The sequence below is a fragment of the Gopherus evgoodei genome, chromosome 3, assembly GCF_007399415.2.
Source record: "Gopherus evgoodei ecotype Sinaloan lineage chromosome 3, rGopEvg1_v1.p, whole genome shotgun sequence".
Taxonomy (NCBI): Eukaryota; Metazoa; Chordata; order Testudines; family Testudinidae; genus Gopherus; species Gopherus evgoodei.
In genome coordinates, this window is record NC_044324.1 from 100,274,566 (window position 1) to 100,297,340 (window position 22,775).

Sequence of the window (22,775 nt, forward strand, 5' to 3'; positions counted from 1 at the left end):
CTAAGCCTGTATTTCCTTACTTTACTTCCATACTGTACTGTGACGGGTTGGATCACAGAAACCCCCTTGGGAGCTGCCAACTGATATGCCAAGACTACCTCTGCTCCTGTTTTCCCTGCCAGCTCAGGACTCCAGCACCCTGTCTTGCTGAGCCAGACACTGCCTGCTCCAACAAAGACCCAGAATCTGAATTACCTGCCCCAAAGCTGCAGGTTTATCTGAAAACAGCTCACAGAAGTGTGCTTGTCTTTACCACCCAGATGCCCAACTCCCAATGGGGTCTAAACCCAAATAAATCCATTTTACCATGTATAAGTTTACCCTGCATAAGCTTCATAAATTGTTCGCCCTCTATAATGCTGATAGAGATAGATGAACAGTTGTTTGCTCCCCCAGGTATTAATAAGTGATTTTATTAAATACGGAGAGTAGGATTTAATTAGTTCCAAGTAGTAACAGACGGAACAAAGTAAGTCACCAAGCAAAATAAAATGTGCAAATCTATGTCTAATCAAACCAAGTACAGATAATCTCACCCTCAGAGATGCTTCAGTAAGTTTTTTTTTTTGTTTGTTTTTCCTCCTCGACCCCCCCGGACTAGACACCTTCTAGACCTGGGCACAATTCTTTCCCCTAGTACAGATCTTGTTCCAGCTCAGGTGGTAGCTAGGGGATTCTTCATAATGGCTCTTCCTTCTTTGTTCTCTTCTGCCCCTTTATATATCCTTTGCATAAGGTGGGAATCCTTTGTTCCTCTCTGAGTTCCCACCCCCTCCTTCTCAATGGAAAGACACCAGGTTAAAGATGGATTCCAGTTCAGGTGACAAAATCACGTCACTGCAAGACTTCGTTGCCCACTTGCCAGCACATGCGTATACAGGAAGACTTGCAAGTAAAACAGTCATTTGCAGACAATGGTCCTAGTTAATGGGAGTCATCACAGTAATCCCTCAGTTATATTTCATATTTCTCATTTCAGATATAAGAGTGGTACGTTTATATAAATGGATGATTACATTCAGTAGATTATAAGCTTTGTAATACCTTACAAGAGACCTTTTCCGTGAAGCATATCTGTTACATTATATTCACTTATGATTTTATAATTAAATGTTTATATAGACTGCACAACGTTGCACTGTTTTTGAATGGTGCAGCTACACAAACCAGAGCTCCTGCAGCCATCTGGACTCTGTGGGGGGACGTATGTCGAAACAACTGAGAGTCTTCAGGGGGCCAGGAACTATCTTCAGGATCTAAGCAGTCAGACTACATGATCCTACTGCTTGAGAAGGTGGTCAGACCTTGGCATCAGCGCCTGAGAGTGCGCTGGAGCAATCCAGAACTAGGAACAGAGATCAGTCATTTCCCAGAAACAGTGAGCTTAGCAGCAGGTGGGATTCAGTGGTTGGATCCCTTTGCAACAGAGGAAATTCCTGTTCAGAGAGTGATACTGGACCATTTTGTGACAAAAGGTATTAAGAGTAAAAGTTGGATCTACAATGTGGGTCAAGCAAAGCTGCTGAACCAGAGAAAATCACTTGTACATTTGCAATGGAGACGGCCAGTATTGCTTGCATGCCAGAGTGTTTGCGAACATCGGAATAAGTAGGTGGCTCAAGGTGACATCCTGTGACCGTTGAACCCAAACAGCACCCATATACTGTGAGTTCAAGTCCTGTCCATGTCAGCATCCTTAGAATGTTTTCTGCACATTGTTTTAGAAAGCCAGTAATCATATCAAACTCCAAATATTCCCCCTCCCGTAAACTGTAACAAAAAAATCAAGCACTCCACAAACTACAATAAACATTTTAAAGTTCTGTTGCTTTGGTTAAAGCATCATTTTTGTAGGCTTTTTCCACCCCTCTTAAAATGAAACTCTTGCTTTAAGCTTGTGAGGGTGCTACTATCAGCCAGTGTATTAATGTCGTATAAAGGGCCATGGTAGAGTTTGTGGTACAAATGTAACTTTAGCACCATTGTAGTCCAGATGGAGTCTACTCTGCAGGCAGCTCTAGCCAAGAAAGGCATGTGCAGGAATGCAGCAGTGACAGTCCCTTCCACAACAGGAGCATTTGTTCTAACACCCCCAGAGTAAACACCTATGGGAAGGCTACAATGAATATAGAAAAGGGAAATATTTGTTTACAGAGGGATGAAAGGAGAAAAATGATGGGGGAGAGGGGAGATGGTGGGGATCAGTAAAACAGGGTTGCATTTAACACAAGGCCCCACCGAGCAATATTCAGGAGCCCTGGGCAAAGTTCCAGTCCAAGCGTGAATCTTGAGTGCTCCTGGTTATCTTTGGTGTTAGCAAAATTTTCCCAACAAACCTCTCCAGTATCCTCTTCTCCTGCTCTTTGCAAAGCCACACAGAGCAACAACCTTCCCACTTAACAAGCTAACATGCTCCTTCTTTATTTGCTATGCAAAGTCACAAGCCCCAGGAATCATGGCCCCATACAGTTCTGCGCAGCAGTGAAGTTGGGTCCAGCTCCAGTTTGTCCTTCTCAGGCGATTCCTCCTTGGCACAATGCTCCCCCTGCCTGGAGTGTCTCCGATGGGCTGCTCTGCCCCTCCCAGGCTTCATGGAAGTTGTCAGCTGCTTCACTTTGTGAAGGCCTGCTGGCCTTCTGTCTAGAGCTCCAGACACACGCACCTTGTCACTTTCCCTCCTCCCTGCCCCCCGCCCCATAACTTCCTCCTTCTGGAACAATCAGCACTTCCCCCCTCAGTGAAAAGATTTAAAGGGGCCACACACTCTAAACCTCAAAAGAATTACACAAATTTAGTGTAATTTGGGCAAGGGATTATCAACGTACACCCATCACATTGAGTTTGTTTTAATTTTCAACATCTCACCGTGCATATGAAAACTAATATCTTACAACAAGGGCTGGAGTAGACTTCATGATGGGGAGAAGAACACCTATTGAGTTAAATGGGTCATCTGACACCTTTCAGAACTATTGTCAGATTGTATTAATCTCTGTGACATGTTGTGATTCATTTGAGAACATCCTACTGAGATGAACAAACCATTCCACATCTCTCTGCAGTCCTAGCTGAAAAGGGTTTTGGTGAGCTCTTTCTTTCAAAATGGAGTCTGGTGTCCATCTCCACTCCTTGGTGCCTCCAGCTGGTAGATGTGCTCCTTGCAGCCAGCCCACAGTCTGTTTTCTCAAAGGTCTCTCAACCCCTACTGGGGACATGGAGGAACAAAGAAGAGAATAAACCCGGTAGCTTAGTGACAGCAAGGTTTCCAGGAAGACTTTGTGCCCCCTTACTACTAGAACCACTTTCACTTTTGAATTCACTGTTTAAAAAAAATTTGGTTAATTCACAGTTAAGAGTGACTAGCCGTGTCTCGTACCCTTCCAAAACATCAAGCACATGTATGGTTAAACCTTAAAATACCAGGATATAAAGCATTAAGGTATCTACCAGACCCACGCTGGAACTGAAACCCTGCCCTCTGAGTGAAGCCCCTTTCCACACTGACAGACAACATAGCACACTATCTTTCCAAATGATATCAAAATATCTGGGTATGGTAGGAAAACCTCTGTCCTCACTAAGGCAAACTGCATTTAGAACAGGCTTAGTGAACAAAACTGGCTATGCCTGGCCTGAACTTAATCTGTTCTGCAAAAACAACATCAGCATTCCAGCTATTACTGTTCCTTGACCTTTATCTTAGTCTCTTGAGAACATTGCCTGCACTTACGTCCTCCTTGAAGTGTACTGTCCTATGGTTTGAGTTCTACAAAACCCCACAGCAAGAATTGGCTGTTGTGCTTTTCTGCTTGTGCAACCTACATAACTCAGCACAGAAATGAAGGATTCATGATCTCTTTGGATGTAGATGTACTTCTCCTCATACTGCAGTGTGAGCTGTGGTAAACTACTGCAAGTAATCCTTGCACCAGTCAATGCAGCAGTCCCTAACACAGTGAAGATCAGCTGGAGTGCATGCAGATGAAGGAAAGAATACAATTCTGTAAGGTATACCACATTACATAAAATAGTATGCTTACTTCATCATTCCTTAGGTACGTGTTCTTATTGTAGAGTAGCGCTGGCTGAAACATACTTTCAGTATATTCCCTGTGGCTCTTGCCGGCTTCTAGGAGCAGAGTTAAAGTGGACTGAGGTTGGTGTGTTCTTAAACCTCTGAAAACCAAGAAATGAAGGGTACGTCTTCACTACCCGCTGTATCGGCGGGTAGCAATCGATTGCTCGGAGATCAATATATTGCATCTCGTCTAGACGCGATATATCGATCCCTGAACGCCCTTATATCTATTCCGTAACTCCACCAACCCGAACGGAGTTGCGGAATCGACAGGGGGAGCCACAGACATCGATCCCGCGCCGTGAGGATGGTGAGTAATTCGATCTTAGATACTTCAACTTCAGTTACGTTATTCACATAGCTGAAGTTGCATATCTAAGATCAATTTTCCCCCGTAGCGTAGACCAGCCCGAAGTAAAGTGTATGAGGCACTGGTGGTCAACTTTAAATACTAATGAAGTTTTGAGCAGTGAATTTTTGTAATAAAATGAGCAGTATTATTCTCCTAAGTGTCAAATAGTGAGTTGATCGCAATATGCTGTAATAAATATAGGCCTGTACTGTCAGTATTGGCTATGAAATCTGACTGTAAAAGTTATAATTGTTTGTAAAACAAACAGGACTACTCCTGTTCTTTTTGCGGATACAGACTAACACTGCTGCTACTCTGATAATTGTTTGTGTTGCCTCTAATAGTCATCTGCTCTAGCCTCACTTCTCATAATTTAGTCTACAGTGTATTTTACAAACATTGATTCTTGTAAAGCTGTTAAGAACATGTAAGAGGTTATGCTGTGCACCCTAGCTTTACAGCTGAGCTAGCCATGCACTATTTGTCCTGATACAAAGTTTCATTTGTCTTAGGCCACAGAGGGAGCTGGTGCAAGGCTAGCATTAGAACATGGGAATTCCTTGCTTCTGCTTGTTTGTACATCTTCTCTGTCTCTAACTTGCGCCTGACGTGGAAATGGTAAATTGGTCATAGAATTAGAGCGTTCTAGCAGTGAAGTGAGTGTTCTGCTTTTTAAAGAACTATCAAATGTCACTGCGTAGTGGTTCAGCTATACCAAGAACGATAACAGCATACACCAGATCTAAAGTTGTATGTAGTTAACTTTCTCTTCCAAGGTCACCATGAAGCCAGATTTATGTAGTATCATCTGCTTCAGTTATTTATTAATCTTGTTGAGTCTGGTTTAAAACTAGTGTTTACTGCCTGTTTCTTTTCTCTGTTTTCACAACATTCTTTCTGAAAAGTGGAAACTGAAGTGACTTATGTTTTGTTATGGGTTTTTTAAGGAATCTTCAAGAGGAATAACGCAAGGCTGATGGATGAAATTTTAAAACAGCAGCAGGAACTCTTGGGTCTAGATTGCTCCAAATATACAGTGGAATTTGCAAATCAAGACAAAACAGACCAAGGTAGGATTGTGGTGATGAGCGCCCTGAGAAAACTAAGTGGTTTGTTCTTTGAGGGTTATGTATCATGCTATATGTACATTCCACCCTCTCGCTGCTACCTACTTACTCTTTCTTTCCCCTCTTTCTTCCTTAGCCCCTCATTAAAGTGAGTGACAAAGAATGTTTATAACCATCCTGGGCTAGTGTTGTTTTTGTAGTAGTTGCTCAAAGGATCCTGTTATCTAAGGCAGTAGCTCTTAACCTTTCCAGACTACAGTAGTCTTTGTCTTGGGTACTCCCAAGTTTCACCGCACTTAAAAACAACTTGCTTATAAAATCAGATATAAAAAGACAAGTGTCACAGCACACTTACTGAAAAATTGCATACTTGCTCATTTTTACCATATAATTATAAAATCAATTGGAATATAAATATTATACTTACATTTCAGTGTATAATATATATAGAACAGTATAAACAAGTCATTGTGTGAAATTTTAGTTTGTACAGACTTTGCTAGTGCTTTTTATATACCTGTTGTAAAACTAGGCAAATGTCTAGATGAGTTGATGTACCCCCTGCAAGATCTCTGCGTATCCCCAGGGGTAAATGTGTGCCTGGTTGAGAACCACTGGTCTAAGGGACATATTGTCCTCGTAATCTATGTGAGAATTATTAGTGGAAGCAAATATTCTTAAATTTTATATGTCCATAGTTATGCTAACACTTCACAGTTAGCTGTAGAAATGAAGGGGACACTTCCCAATAGAAGATGCAGAATAAGCTAATTTCATAGGGGAGAGGTCACCTGCATATTCACTTTTTCTTGTTTTTTCAGCATGCTGGCCAGCCTCCTTTCTTTATGTGAAATTAACTAGCTCTGGGTAGGAGAAGGATGTGGGAGCAAACATTGCCTCAGTACTGGCAGTGTGCACAGTACCCATAAGAGGGGAAAAGGGAAGAGTGAACAGAAGCTCTTCCACTGCTGCGTGCAACAGTAGCTTCCTCATGAAGCATGAGGGGACCAGGGCAGGAATGTCTACAATAAGGTTACTTTCACAATTTAGCATACACAAACAAATCTAGTGAATGTTTCCTGTTCCACAATTAAGAGGAAGACACTAGGAATCAGTTCTTCTGACTCAGCTAACTAGCTTCAGAGTAGTAGCCGTGTTAGTCTGTATTAGCAAAAACAATGAGGAGTCCTTGTGGCACCTTAGAAACTAACACATTTGGGCATCAGCTTTCATGGGCTAGAACCCAATTCTTCAGATTCATGGAGTGGAAAATACAGTAGCAGGTATATATACATAGTACGCTAAAAGATAGGAATTGCCTTACCAAGTGGGAGGTCAGTCTAACGAGAAAAATTAATTTAACAGTAGAATACCAGGGGAGGAAAAATCACTTTTATAGTGGTAATGAGGATGGCCAGCAATGCCCCTCTGTCATATACATTGGCCAAACTGGATAGTCTCAACACAAAAGAATAAATGGACACAAATCTGACATCAGGAATTATAACATTCAAAAACCAGTAGGAGAACACTTCAGTCTCCCTGGTCACTCAATAACATAACTTACAAATGGCAATTCTTCAACAAAAAAACTTCAGAAACAGACTCAAACGTGAAACTGCAGAACTGGAATTAATTTGCAAACTGGACACCCTCAAATTAGGCCTGAATAAAGACTGGGAGTTGATGGGTCATTAGAAAAACTAAATTTCCCCCTACTGTTGTTCACACCTTCTTCTCAACTGTTTGAAACGGGCCACCCGCATTACCACTACAAAAGTGATTTTTCCTCCTTTGGTATTCTACTGTTAATGTAATTGTCTCATTAGACTGACCCCTCACTTGGTAAGGCAACTCCCATCTTTTCATGTACTATGTATATACACCTGCTACTGTATTTTCCACTCCATGCATCTGATGAAATGGGTTCTAGCCCATGAAAGCTTATGCCCAAATAAATTGGTTAGTCTCTAAGGTGCCACAAGACTCCTCGTTGTTTTAGCTAACTAGCTGACATGTCTAAACATATTTGCTTTCTTGATAAGATAGAGACCTCCATATGCAAGAAGGACAGCCTGTAACTAAGGGCCTCAGTATATAAACTTCTCCACAAGTGTTTTTAAGGCACTGGGTAAGCTGCTGCAAAGTGCAACTGTCTGCTTGGGTATATAACATTGGTATTGTAACAATATAGTGCCAGACTAACAATACTATTGTGCTACTCAAGGAGTGCATTTGTAAAGACAAATACTGTACTTGTAAGAAATGCTACTTGCCAAACAGATTATTACTTAAAAAGTACAGTCATCAAGTTGTATCCTATTATTATGAATGTGAGAGACCCAATAATTTTAAAATTAGTCTTTTACTGCTTGAGTCATTCAGTTCTTTACACTCACAGGGTTCTCTCACCAGATTTGCAGTACTACTTTAGAAGATTTCCTGAGAGAAGGGATACATTCCTTTTAATGTGCCAGCCAGCATCTGCCTCAGAAGTTTCTATTTATTGGTAGTTCTTCTGAAAAAGACATTTTAAAGTTTTTTTTCATTTCCTCAACTGCAAGAATTCTGGGGTGAATTTCAGTGTCTTGAATGTATACTTTATTAATGTTATATGGCACACAACAAGGGTTCCTTGGATTTTCAGGGTGCAAGACTGTCTTGTTGCCCATCTCCTCTTCCAGTAGTAAAGACACACTAACAATGAGTATCATGTTCCTCTTGTCCCCATGCATCTAGATGCTTCTGCTTCTCCACCTGCTCCCTTATCTATTCTTCTCTTGGTAGATAGCATGGCAAAGTCTTGCTGGTGATTTTGGTTTTAGACTGCAGCATCAGTTTCCTCTCTCTTTTCAATGCAATATTTGTGTTAAGTAACATTCAGAAACCCCACTGTACTGGGCAATGTATAGACATGTTATCTAAGCCCTGGGCTACACTACAGTTAGATAGACATAAGGCAACTTAAATCAACCTAACTCTAAATATCTATGCTAAAATTCAGCTCTCACTGATGTAGCTCTCCCACTCTGCTGACTTAATAACTTCACTTCTGCGAGAGGTTGATTTAGTTAGGTCGACACAGTGTCAGTATAGACATTGTGTTGCTTACATCAACTGTTGCTGCCTTTCAGAAGCTGTCCTACAATGCCCCACGCTGGCAGTTAAATTGGTGCAAGCACTCCTGGTGAGATGCGCACCGCTGACACAAGGAACATAGTATGGACATGCAAAAGCAGTTTAATTACTGCAGTGGCTATAAGTCAATATAAGTTAGGTAGACTTAATTTTGTAGTGTAGACTTGCCGTAATCATTGGCTGAATTCTTACTCTTATCTCGGCTTCCATATATAGGGCAGGCTCTTAGCTGTAAGAGTTCTGGCTCTTTGAGGCCAAGGTGGGTCAGCCTCATTTAGGCCAGCTGCCAGTTCCTTTGTCCTTTCAAACAATACTAATTGTGACATCAGGGGGAGCTGCTGAGTGTTCAGCACTTCAGAAAATGAGGCCACTTACTTGTGTCTAAACATAACGCTTATTTAAGAGCTTAACTTTAGGCATCCATTTTTAAAAATATCTTGGTCCAAGTCAGTATAGTATCTTTAGAGATCAGATAATTCTTTTGAGTAGATGCAGACATCTATTCCACTTAGGTATGTGCATACCCTGCATGCCAGAGCTGGAGACTTTTCCCTACCATTACCCATAGAGGGGCCACGCTTGAAATCTGCGTTGTGCTAACGAGTACGAATTCAGCCAAGCGATAGTTGTAATCCTGTTTCTCAAAGTTCAAATGTATATATTCTGCATCGGCCCGTATTGAGATAGCTGTGCAGTCCCATCTTATTCCTGGATGCTTCTGCAAACCTTCAGGCTCCCCTTTGCACTGAAGAACCTGGACATCCTTGAAAGCAGCTGAAAACAAGGAGAGCCAGCACTATCTGACCACATAACTTTTCATGGGCTACCAGCAAGTGCTCTGTAGTCCGTGACTGAGTCTGAGAACCTAAATAATAAACCTGGTGTGTTACACATAGCACAAAGCATATTTAATGATTCCGAGCTGTTTTCCTGGTTCTTTGGGTAAATGCATTGGATGCAAGTAGTCAGTTGAAGCCCACTGCAAAGTTTGCCCCTCACAGATGAACTTGTGACTGAATATCTTTCTTTACTCCTCAGACAAGAAATATGGAATGTATATCTCCTTTCAAAAATGGGCCATAAGTACATCAGCTAGCAAGAAGCTTGTGTATTTTTAGCATGGGTACCCTACCTTCATCCCTTCCATTCACTTAGTCTAGTGATAAAGACTAAAAACTAGTGGCTGTCTTCCCTAGTAGCCTCATAACCCTTGTTTTTCTGTCTTAATTTCTCTGTCTATAGCCTTTTCAAAGACTCCTGTAAAGCAGTTACTTGCAACCAAATAATTTAAAATTATAAATGTATTATGAGTTTCTTAAAGATCCAGTCTGCCTTTCACCCATGTCCCATTATGCTGTGTCTGGAATTGTCACATCCTGCCTCCTGTTTTGTTCTTTGTGCTACTCTCTTATTTTTGTCTGTCCTTTCTTTCATTTATCTCATCCTTCTGTTTTTTATGGGTATGCTTTCCATTTTTCATTTGATTGCAACTCCATTTGGAGCCCAGGTGATCCCTCCATTCTGTTCCCTACCCTGCTCCCTGGTACCATAGTCTTCTGGCACAGTGCTTCCAGCAGTCATATGCAGCAAGTGCCAATGCAGCCTTCTGGAGTGGCCTTGCCCTCCTGCCCCACAGCTTGGAAACTGGCCTGAGACTAATGACACTGTTAAATAAGTGGTAGGCTTTTAGGCACTTACAAGATCCCTGGAAGATGTCCTAAGGTCAAACTGTAGGAAATACAAAGTTAAGGTAACAAACCTTGAGACTATCAACACCAGAAACTTTTAAAAAGATGTAGTTGCGATATACATGTTTGTACACTGTGTAGAAATGCTTTAGTGCATTGCTTCTTAAAATGTGAGATTTCAAGATGTGCACACTTGGTTATTGATACAAGAACTTGCATCCCTGTCCCCATTCTCTGAATAGTTCATCAGCCTCCTAGAACTGTAAACAAATAACCTTTCTTGCAAAAGTTCACTTGCTTTTAAAACAATTTTGTGCTTTGTACTTGCAGTTTTAAATTGCCAATCTACATTGAAAGTGCTGTCCCCAGAAGATGGAAAGGCAGACATAGTGAGAGCTGCTCAGAACTTCTGCCAGTTGGTAGCACAACAGCAAAGAAAATATACGGACCTGGATGTGAATGTCTTAAACAACTTACTAAGTAGTAAGTACTGTATTGTGCCTGGGGCAGGGAGGGAATACTATGTGCTAACAAGTCAACTTGTAACAGGCATATTTGGATCAAAATGGCATTGGATTTACATCTGGATTTGGTCTCCTGTTCAGCATTGATGACCATTTTAGAACTTTTGCCCATATCTTGATAATATAGTAACTCCTCACTTAAAGTCATCCTGGTTAATGTTGTTTCATTGTTACACTGCTGATCAATTAGAGAACTTGCTCGTTTAAAGTTGGGCAATGTTCCTTTCTAACATCGTTTGGCAGCTGCCTGCTTTGTCCACTGCTTGCAGGAAGAGCAGCCCGCTGCAGCTAGCTGGTGGGGGCTTGGAACCAGGGTGTACCTGCAGCCCCCCTGTCGGCTCCCTGCTCCCGTAAGTTTCCTGTGCTGCAGCTGCCCAGCAGGCTATCAATTGCTGGCAGTTCAGCTGTCCCTCCCCCCACTGCCATGTGCTGCTCCTGCCCTCTGCCTTGGAGCTGCTTCCAGAGACTCCTGCTTGCTGTGCAGAGGGGGGAAAGGGGTGCTAATGTCAGAATGTCCCCTTCCCCCCTGCTCCTGCACCCCGCTTACCCCTTCTTCATATAGAGCAGGGTGAGGACACAAATGGAGAGAGACAGAGAGCTTGGGGCAGCAGCAGCTGCTGTCTCAACTTCCTGATCCACTTATAAAGACAATGCACTTAAGAGTGGGTCAGCTTACTTAAAGGGGCAGTGTGCATCTCTCTCTCTCTCTCACAAGGTGTGTGTCTCTCTCTGTCTGCTATGCTGTCTCCCCTCCCTTGTGTTTGAGCTGCCTTGTGAGAGAGGCTACATTAACAACATGTTAACCCTTGAGGGCTCAGCCAAGTTCATCATTTAGCAGCAAGGCATTCCCTGGGAAATATCCCACCCTCTTCCACCCTCTAACTTCACCACCTCAACTAAGCTTCACAATCATAATAGCTGTGAACAATATTAGATTGTTTATTTAAAACATATACTGTGTGTATTTCTATATAATATATATTTTTTTGTCTGGTGAAAAACATTTCCCTGGAACCTAACCCCCCACCCCCCAGTTACATTAATTCTTATGGGGAAATTGGATTCACTTAACATTGTTTTGCTTAAAGTCGCATTTTTCAGGAACATAACTACACCATTAAGTGAGGAGTTACTGTATATAGTTTAAATCATAACATTTGTCATGTCCCTGGCACAGAACTGAGCACATAATTTTATATTTATTTATTTCAGTGTTTGGGAGTGTAAAATTGAATTTTCATTTTTTTCCCTCGACTAAACAAAAAGCCTGAAAACCTTTCAAATCTCAATTCAAAGTGACATTTTGAAAAAAAGATTCAGCCTAAACTATTTCCCAAATTTGAGAATAATTTGAGCCTCTCCTTCCCCCCCGCCCCAGGTGTGTTTTTTGGCAAAATTTCTATTAGTCAAAAAACTTTCACCCAATTCTGCCCTATTTGAAGATGCTGCTGCTAAACTCTTTTGCAGAGCACTCTGAAAACATATCCCATTGGCTTCCCTCACCTTCTGCATCAGTTTCTTCTATACCTTCAGAGCTCGATTTAACTCCTCCCCTCCAAGTCTTCTTTCTGTCTGTATCCTGTATAACCTCTCCAACACCAGTCTTCATATCTTAGTGTCTTTTATGGGATTCTCAAACAATTTTCCTTCTGAAGAAATGAGAGAAGTGCGACTGAGTCAACTGAATGTATTAAAGCCTGTCTTCGCATTCAAATTAACTTGAATTATCTACACTCAGGCTAATGCCAACCTACCTCAAGTGAGCAGCAGCCAAACTACAGAATAACATGATGCAGAGTGTGAAATTTTGTTAACTTTTAACTGACTAGAACTCGAAACTAAACTTTTTTTTTTAAACTAAGAAAATTCAAGCTTTACTCTTGAATTGTGCTGAAAATTTGGTGTAGATGCACAGTTGCTTTTATGGACAAGACAGGTTTGATTTTAGGGCCGAACAGAATACTCTTGCTGATGACCTCCTAATACCTCTGACATAACTCTAATTTAACTCAGTTGTTGTCTAGGAATTAAGTCTGTTTACATATCTAAAATTAAAAAAAAAATTACAGGTAGGGCTTAATTATCTCTTAACACAGGCATGCAAAAACCCAGGAATTTCTAAGCGTAGATTAAATTCTAGAAATCTAAACATGTTAAGGTAGCAAAATGTACAGTTAAGGCACTTAAACAACTCTCCCCTGTAATGACACCAAGAAGGAATGTGGAAAGAGCAAACTAAAATGAAAAATCAGTTGAATCTATGACTCTAAGCACAGATGTTGCAATCAGAATTGGTTGGTTACTGCATGGCATTATTACAGGGCAGAGTTAAAACTAAAGATGCCTTTAGGATCGTGTCCATTGAGAACTTTCTCCCCATTCTTGATCTCTATTGCTGTGTCCTATACTGACTTTATGTCCTTCCTAGCCAACTTCCTAGAGTACATGGAGGAACTGAGCTCAGTGACTGCTCTTCTCTTCATCCTGAACTATTTTTAGTGGGCCACATCAATGGCTCTGGCATAGAAGATGTGTGTTGGAAGTAACAATTCCGTTGCTACCCCAAATCTGTCCAACTAATCAGACCACCACACTCTCTCCAGCCTCTGGAATGCAGTAGGAGCACAAGATAGTTACTGGATACCTCAGACTGGATACCTCCCTCTATGGAAGACTTTCTTGTGTATCACACCACATAGTCTCAATGGCTTTAAATCTGAAATGTCCCCTTCTTTTCCTTCGGAGATTAACTCTTCCAGAGGCTAGGACACTTGCCTCAGTCAACCACTTCCATACCTAAAGTTCTGTGATGCAATCATAAAAACCAGAATAATCCCAACCGATTCCCAGAGGAATGGAGTAGGCGAACAACCCATACTCCAGTGATAATTCTACCCTTATCAGAAGGTTTTGAAATGATTTTAATATGACTTGATGTTTTGCCTTTGTTTTGGACTTTCCCATCAATGTCAGATGCAGGGCTCCAGCTCTGCAAAAAGAACTGAGCTCTTGGTCATCTGTTTCCTCCCTTAACACAATACTAGAGCATCATAATAGGAAATTTAAGGTGTCAGACTTTCCATATAGACGTTCTTACATGTCTCATTTGAAAGAGGCATATCCGATTCTTGCTGCACATGGAATTACTCCCAGAAATTAAGGAAATTGGATTCCAATCTTAAATTTAATACCAAAAAACCCCAAGCCTGGTGTTATAACCTTATTCCCAGATTCTGGACCTTAGCGTCCAAAATATGGGGGTTAGCATGAAAACCTCCAAGCTTAGTTACCAGCTTGGACCTGGTACTGCTGCCACCACCCAAAAAATTAGAGTGTTTTGGGGCACTCTGGTCCCTCTGGAAAACCTTCCCTGGGGACCCCAAAACCCAAATCCCTTGAGTCTCACAACAAAGGGAAATAATCCTATTTCCCTTCCCCCCTCCAGGTGCTCCTGGAGAGATACACAGACACAAGCTCTGTGAAACTGCACAGAGACTCCCCCCTCTCTGTTCCCAATCCTGGAAACAAAAAGTACTTTCCTATTCCCCCCAGAGGGAATGTAAAATCAGGCTAGCCAATTCAACACACACAGACCTCCCCTGATTTCTTCCTCCCACCAATTCCCTGGTGAGTACAGACTCAATTTCCCTGAAGTAAAGAAAACTCCAACAGGTCTTAAAAGAAAGCTTTATATAAAAAAAGAAAGAAAAAATACAAATGTTCTCTCTGTATTAAGATGATACAACACAGGGTCAATTGCTTAAAAGAATATTGAATAAACAGCCTTATTCAAAAAGAATACAAATCAAAGCATTCCAGCACTTATATTCATGCAAATACCAAAGAAAAGAAACCATAGAACTTACTATCTGATCTCTTTGTCCTTACACTTAGAAACAGAAGACTAGAAAGTAGAAAGTACTTCTCCAAAGCTCAGAGGAGCAGGCAGACAGACAAAAGACTCAGAGACACACTTCCCTCCACCCAAGGTTGAAAAAATCCGGTTTCCTGATTGGTTCTCTGGTCAGGTGTTTCAGGTGAAAGAGACATTAACCCTTAGCTATCTGTTTATGACACGCCCCCCAAATTGCAGACAGTGGGGAAGCTCACTGGCGGCAATTTCCTTCTAGAACTTGAAAATAAACAGATTAATACAACACATGCACCTTTACATATACTACTAAGTATATAAACCCCTCCCATTGCTGCTTCACCAACTGTAATGGCCCCTTAACCTCGTGACCATACACAAGTTTAAATGGTGAAAACCCTAAACTGGGATGTGGTACAGCCCTGTAGGCAAACAGCAACTGCTGCAACACTAGGTCCCAATTATTGGAGAATTCGTTGATGAATTTTTTTATTATGGCCCCCAAAGTTTCATTGAACCTTTCCACCAGGCCATTGGTTTGATGGTGGTACGGGGTGGCAACCAAGTGATTCACCCCATGAGTTTCCCACAGTTTTTCCATGGTCCCTGCCAGGAAATTAGACCCTGAATCTGTAAGGATGTCGGAGGGCCAACCTACCCTGGCAAAGATGTTTGTTAGGGCCAGGCATACAGTGTTAGCCCTGGTGTTGCCTAGAGCTACTGCTTCTGGCCATCGGGTAGCAAAGTCCACTAAAGTCAGTACATACTGCTTTCCTCTGGGCGTCTTTTTTGGGAAAGGGCCCAGAATATTCACAGCTACTCGCTGAAATGGGACCTTAATTATGGGGAGTGGCTGGAGAGGGGCCTTGACCTGGTCTTGAGGCTTACCTACTTTTTGGCATACCTCACAAGACCGGACATACTTGGCAACATCCTTGCCCATCCCCTCCCAGTGGAAGGACTTCCCCAACCGGTCCTTGGTTCTGTTCACCCCAGCATGGCCACTGGGATGATCATGGACTAAGCTTAAGAGCTTCTCCCGGTACTTAGTTGGAACCACCAACTGTTTTTGCGGCTGCCATTCTTCCCGGTGTCCACCAGAAAGAATTTCCTTGTATAAAAGTCCTTGGTTTATAACAAACCGGGATCGATTTGAAGAGCTGAGAGGCGGTGGGGTGCTCCGTGCCGCCGCCCACGCTTTCTGAAGGCTGTTATTTGCTTCCTGCTCAGTCTGGAACTGTTCCCTTGAGGCTGGGGTCACCAGTTTTTTCTTAGACTGTGGACTTGGGCTTGGTCCCTCTGGAAGCGATGTAGGTGATGGGGTTGTTTCCGTTGCTGGTGAACCGCTCTCCGCTGGTGCACCTGAGGGTATTTCAGGCTCTGGCTGAGCCTTTTGGGTATGGCTGTCTTTTGCTTCTGCCAGTTTTGGCTTGCTGGCGCCCTCTGGCGTTGAGTTTGAAGATGTGGTTGCACTTGCTGGTGCTGGTTGCTGTTCCAGTTCCGGGCCTGGGACTGGAGATGCTGTGGCTGTTTTAGTGGTAGGCATGGAATCCGGGTTCACTACCTCTGTCTGGGTCTCTGGTAACACAGACGGGGCGTCTGTGGACGGCTCAGGAACAGGAATGGGTCTGGAAGCTTGCCTGGTTTGGCTACGGGTAACCATTCCCACTCTCTTGGCCCGCCTCACCTGGTTGGCCAAGTCTTCCCCCAGTAGCATGGGGATAGGATAATTGTCATAGACTGCAAAAGTCCACATTCCTGACCAGCCTTTGTACTGGACAGGCAGTTCAGCTGTAGGCAAGTTTACAGCTTGTGACATGAAGGGGTAAATGGTAACTTTGGCCTTTGGGTTGATGAATTTGGGGTCAACGAAGGATTGGTGGATAGCTGACACTTGTGCCCCCGTGTCTCTCCACGCAGTAACCTTTTTTCCGCCCACTTTCAAATTTTCCCTTCGCTCCAAGGGTATTTGAGAGGCATCTGGGCCTGGGGATCTTTGGGGTGATGGTGGTGTAATGAATTGCACTCGCATGGTGTTCTTGGGACAGTTGGCCTTGATATGTCCCAGTTCATTACACTTAAAGCATCTTCCATCTGATGGGTCACTGGGCCGAGGTGAGTTACTGGAGACTGGTGAGGTTGAAGAGTAGGGTATTTGTGGCTTTACTTGGGTGGTATGGAGGGTCTTTGGCTGTCCTCGGTTGTAGGGTTTATGGTCTGTGTGCCCCCTGGGGTAATTGTTCCCCTTGACAGTAGCTTTTTTGCTTTTTGCCAGTTCCATTCATTTGGCTTCAATCTCCCCCGCCTCAGCGATAGTTTTGGGATTTCTATCTTGTATGTACCGTGTGATGTCTTCAGGAACACCATCCAAGAACTGCTCCATTTGTATGAGGAGGTTCACTTCTTCCAAGGTTTGAATGTTGTTTCCTGTTAACCAGGCCTCATAGTTTTTTGCAATGTAGTAGGCGTGTTTGGGAAATGACACCTCTGGTTTCCATTTTTGGGTTTTGAAGCGCCGACGGGCATGATCTGGGGTTATCCCCATCCGGTATCTGGCCTTGGTTTGAAAAAGTTTATAGTCATTCATTTGCGGCTTGGGCATTTCAGCTGCCACCTCTGCTAAAGGTCCACTGAGGTGTGGCCTTAATTCCACCATGTACTGGTCTTCGGGGATGCTGTACCCAAGACAGGCTCTTTCAAAATTTTCCAAGAAGGCCTCGGTGTCATCACCTGCCTTGTAGGTGGGAAATTTCCTGTGCTGTGGAGCAATAATTGGCGCCGGGTTGTTAGGGTTGGCTGGCACATGCAGCCCAGCTTTTGCCAAATCCAGTTCATGTTTTCTCTGTTTTTCCTTCTCTTCATTTTCTTTTTCCATTTGTTTTTGTTGTTTTTCCATGTCTCGGCGGTGGGCCGCCTCTTCTTCTTCTTGCTTCCTTCTGTGGGCCAACTCATCTTCTGCTTGTTTCCTTCGGTAGGCTACCTCTTCTTCTTCTAGTTTTCTTTTGTGTGCTGCCTCTTGGGCTGCCTGTTCTCTTTGGAAGGCTGCCAGTTTGAGGCTTTCTTCCTTTTCTTTCATCTCCATCTGTCGCCTGTGTTCAGCGTCTTTGATTTGTTCTTCGGCGTCAATCTTTGCCTTAGAAGTCATGGTTCCTGTTTTCTTGTGTTGGGGTGCCCTCCGGTGTTTATTTTCTGAACTGCAGGCTCTCTGTTGCCTCCTGAAGTCTGCCTAGCAACAGTGCTTTTTTCCTTTTCTCTCTCTAGCTAATGTTCAATTAAGGGAAACCAGAAAAACCACTTTATTTGCATGCATATAAGTGCTGGTACTTGCCTGCTAATGGGAGGGCTATTGCATGACAAAAGACCCTCAACAGTCTTCTCGCTTAACATGCAAACCACAAACTGCTAGAGAGAGCAGAAAAAAAAATTCTCTCTGGTTCCCTTTTAAAACCAAACTGTTTCTCTCTGCTAAAAAGCCCTTAGCAGAGAAAAGAAAAATATAATATTCCTACTGGCTTCTGGATTCTGTCTATATCCCACCGCTGCCACCATGTTATAACCTTATTCCCAGATTCTGGACCTTAGCGTCCAAAATATGGGGGTTAGCATGAAAACCTCCAAGCTTAGTTACCAGCTTGGACCTGGTACTGCTGCCACCACCCAAAAAATTAGAGTGTTTTGGGGCACTCTGGTCCCTCTGGAAAACCTTCCCTGGGGACCCCAAAACCCAAATCCCTTGAGTCTCACAACAAAGGGAAATAATCCTATTTCCCTTCCCCCCTCCAGGTGCTCCTGGAGAGATACACAGACACAAGCTCTGTGAAACTGCACAGAGACTCCCCCCTCTCTGTTCCCAATCCTGGAAACAAAAAGTACTTTCCTATTCCCCCCAGAGGGAATGTAAAATCAGGCTAGCCAATTCAACACACACAGACCTCCCCTGATTTCTTCCTCCCACCAATTCCCTGGTGAGTACAGACTCAATTTCCCTGAAGTAAAGAAAAACTCCAACAGGTCTTAAAAGAAAGCTTTATATAAAAAAAGAAAGAAAAAATACAAATGTTCTCTCTGTATTAAGATGATACAACACAGGGTCAATTGCTTAAAAGAATATTGAATAAACAGCCTTATTCAAAAAGAATACAAATCAAAGCATTCCAGCACTTATATTCATGCAAATACCAAAGAAAAGAAACCATAGAACTTACTATCTGATCTCTTTGTCCTTACACTTAGAAACAGAAGACTAGAAAGTAGAAAGTACTTCTCCAAAGCTCAGAGGAGCAGGCAGACAGACAAAAGACCAGAGACACACTTCCCTCCACCCAAGGTTGAAAAAATCCGGTTTCCTGATTGGTTCTCTGGTCAGGTGTTTCAGGTGAAAGAGACATTAACCCTTAGCTATCTGTTTATGACACCTGGGTATTTTCTTACTATGGGGCCATTCAGTTAGTTAAACTACTGACATAACTACAGTATGTTCTACAGATGGTTGAGGAGAACAGTACTACTCACTACAGTGTGGTTGGCTGTATGTGGGAGTAGTCCAAGATGGATGTACACAGAGCACTACAGTTTAGTCTGAAGTGTGTAGTGTGGGTAGGAGTTTAAATGTTACTACACAACCCTGCTAAGCCTGCTTCTAATAGTCCCGCATTTTTTAAACTACCACAGTGACAACTTTATCAAACCATATTAAAATGGAATTAGTCTAGTTTACAAATTTAATCCACAGAGCTGAAATTCAGTGTGGCCTAGATAGAACACTAGACTGGGACTCTGGAGACCATTCCTGGTTCTGCCAGTGGCTTGCAGAATGGACTCTGGCAAGTCACTTCATCTTTCTGTGCTGCCATTTTCCCACAGTATTGTTACCAGCAAGTTAAAGTAGATTGAATGAATGGACTGATAGGTGGATAGAAAGCTGGTTAGATTGTCGGGCTCAATGGGTAGTGATCAAAGGCTTGATGGCTAGTTGGCAGCCGGTATCAAACGGAGTGCCCCGGGGTCAGTCCTGGGGATGGTTTTGTTTAACATCTTTAATAATCTGGATGATAGGATTAATTGCACCCTCAGCAGGTTCACAGATGACACTAAACTGGGGGGAGAGGTAGGTACGCTGGAGGGTAGGGATAGGGTCCAGAGGGACCTAGACAAATTGGAGGATTGGGCCAAAAGAAATCTGATGAGGTTCAACAAGGACAAGTGCAGAGTCCTGCACTTAGGAAGGAAGAATCCCATGCACTAATACAGGCTGGGGACTGACTGGCTAAGCAGTAGTTCTGCACAAAAAGACCTGGGACGAGGTGGACGAGAAGCTGGATATGAGTCAGCGGTGTGCCCTCGTTACCAAGAAGGCCAACGGCATATTGAGCTGTATTAGTAGGAGCACAGCCAGCAGATCGAGGGAAGTGATTATTCCCCTTTATTTGGCACTGGTGAGGCCTCATCTGGGGTATTGCGTCCAGTTTTGGTCTCACCACTACAGAAGGGATGTGGACAAATTGGAGAGAGTCTAGTGGAGGGCAACAAAGATGATTAAGGGACTGGAGCACATGACTTACGAGGAGAGGCTGAGGGAACTGGGGTTATTTAGTCTGGAGAAGAGTGAGGGGCTGTGATGATTTAGTTAGTGTTGGGCCTGCTTTGAGCAGGGGGTTGGACTAGATGACCTCCTGAGGTCTCTTCCAACCCTGATATTCTATGATTCTATGATACTTACCTCCTCTGAGATCAGTAGATGTTAAAAGGAGGTAAGTATTGTCTATAAGAGACATTATGGAGTCAGAAGTATCCTTTGTGGATGCATTGGGGTATCTCCATGTCCAGGAGCACTCTGGATGAAGACAGAAATGCATCTGACCTTAGGACTCCTACAGACACTTTATTGAACTATGTATAGTTACTTGTCTAAACTCATTAAGAACAATGGCAAAGTACAAGAAATTAAGCAATTCATGCCTGTTTTTGTGTTTAAAGCACAGGGATCGCTACGTAGTAAAAATCTGTCAATCTATATGTTAAGAGCAGGCCGGCCCCTTTTTTTTTTTTTTTTTTTTTTTAAGTTCTCCATGTAATAAATCATTAAGTTTTCTCAGCTGTGTCCCAGTGATTGGGATGTTTTGTGGAGAGTTCTGTGATATGTTATGTGACATCATGGTCAATATGTCAGCTAATTTGATTTTTCACAGTAGGATTCTAACGTCTTCACTATGTATACTTATATTTTTAATCAAGTCCCCAGACTATTGTGCAAGACATAGCAGCCCACTCTTACCAATGCTGGCCTCAGCCTCTTTCTTCACTTGTTAGAAAAAAGGTGCAGGGCTGATCTCTTCTCTATAACACTTTTTATTGTCTCTTATGTGACTGATTTTTTTTTTAAATGAACAAATGCATAATTCATGTGAAATAAGTCTCTTAAAATTCTAATAAGTCTAAATCTCTAATTCCATAAACTTTAATTATTTCCCTCTCTTTTTATTTATTTATTTTGTAGGTAATAAAGGTTTCCCTGACCCTGATTTAATTTTGAAGTTTGGTCCTGTGGACAGCACATTAGGATTCCTTCCCTGGCACATCAGACTGACAGAGATCATGTGAGTTGGTTATAAATCATTTATGTTAACTGGTTGGAATATATTCATTCTTTAACTTAACAGTTTTAAATGTTTTTTTTTTTAACTTTAAAGTAGTGCAGAAAGAAAGAGATTAAATCCCTCCAGCAGACAAAAAGCAGGGCCTAAGTTCTGCCTGGAGATAGTGATTGTACAGAAGGTATCTGTTCTGTGCATCAGTTTTTACCATCTCCTGTTACAGAGAGATAATATTGATTGGTTCCCTGCTTTTGGGTTTTGCTTGTCTCCAACAAGAAGCATTTACTCCATTGGTTCTAGAGGTTTTTGTGCCTTGAAGCCCAGAGAGGAGTTGTGTGTGCAGATGTTTCTAGTGTCTGTTAATTGATTGTTGCTCTTCAGTTCCTTTTCTGACCATGGTATGCAAAAAAATAGCTTCTAAAAAGTGTTGTCATTACCAGTTCAGTTAAGAGGATCCTGAATCCTTTTGTTATATGCCCTGGTTGATAGGTTCTTCAGAAAAGATTCAGTAGTTTCTTAAAGACCATTGGCTGCATAGTTGAGAAGGTATCAAACCATCAGTTTTGTGTGACAGTGTTTTGCCTCCGCTTGTATCAAGTTGTCTTTGAATTGTATGCATTTGACCTTTTCTCATAACAGGAGCATGTCTTGCTGTTGATACTTACTTTTCACTTAGAGTTATGTTATGTAAAGCTCTGTTGCCCTCTGTCTACACATGGAGGTTTGTTAAATATACTTGTCTGTCTTCTAGATTTAACTGAGGAGATGTTACGGGGTCAGAGGCATTCTTTGTGGATGTGTTGGGGTTTTTCCATGTACAGGAGTAATCTGAATGAAAGCAGAAGTGTGTCTGATCTTGGGACTCCTACTGACACTTCATTAATGAAGTCGAACCTGTAACTGTCTTTGAGTGCTTTAATAGAAAAAGGGCTCAGTCATACTTTCACCCAGAAGATTTAAACTTTCTTCTGTGGTTTGAAAATATTTTGAACATTTCTCAATGTTGTGGGAAGCAGCAGCTCTTTGTGCTATTTGTGGGCTACTTCAGAAGTCAGTAGAAGGACTCTCTTAAATAAATAGCATGACAATAGAATGGCAATGGTACTACATAAGTTGCTTAAAAGTCGTGTCTTAAGGTTTTTTCTATACACAAATTTACCAAATTTACACTGAAATAGCTAGCCTGTCTGTAATTAACCCAGTTTTTATTCTGGCACAAATCTGTCTGTCTCACACTTATTTCACAGTGCTCTGTAAGTGTCCATGGGCAAACTTGCACCAAAATAAAAAACATGTTAATTACAGCCAAATTAGTTTTTTTCAGTGCAGTTTGTGTATAGATAAGCCCTTCATTATGAGAGTTATTTGAGGGGTACCAGAACTCTGCAGCTCAGTTAACTGTTGTGGTTGTGATTGTGATGATTAACCAGAAATTACATTTGCTTGCCTAGGTAAACTCCTTTA

General features: G+C 42.3%; 1 protein-coding gene across 1 annotated transcript in view; it reads left to right on the forward strand.

Moving 5' to 3' along the window:
* The window catches only part of NUS1 (NUS1 dehydrodolichyl diphosphate synthase subunit), a 41,152-nt gene that overhangs the window by 15,488 nt on the left and 2,889 nt on the right, over positions 1 to 22,775 (forward strand). The window contains exons 2-4 of the mRNA XM_030556183.1: positions 5,378 to 5,500; positions 10,654 to 10,806; positions 21,215 to 21,314. Coding sequence (XP_030412043.1) covers positions 5,378 to 5,500; positions 10,654 to 10,806; positions 21,215 to 21,314 — 376 coding nt within the window. The remainder of the gene's footprint in view (positions 1 to 5,377; positions 5,501 to 10,653; positions 10,807 to 21,214; positions 21,315 to 22,775) is intronic.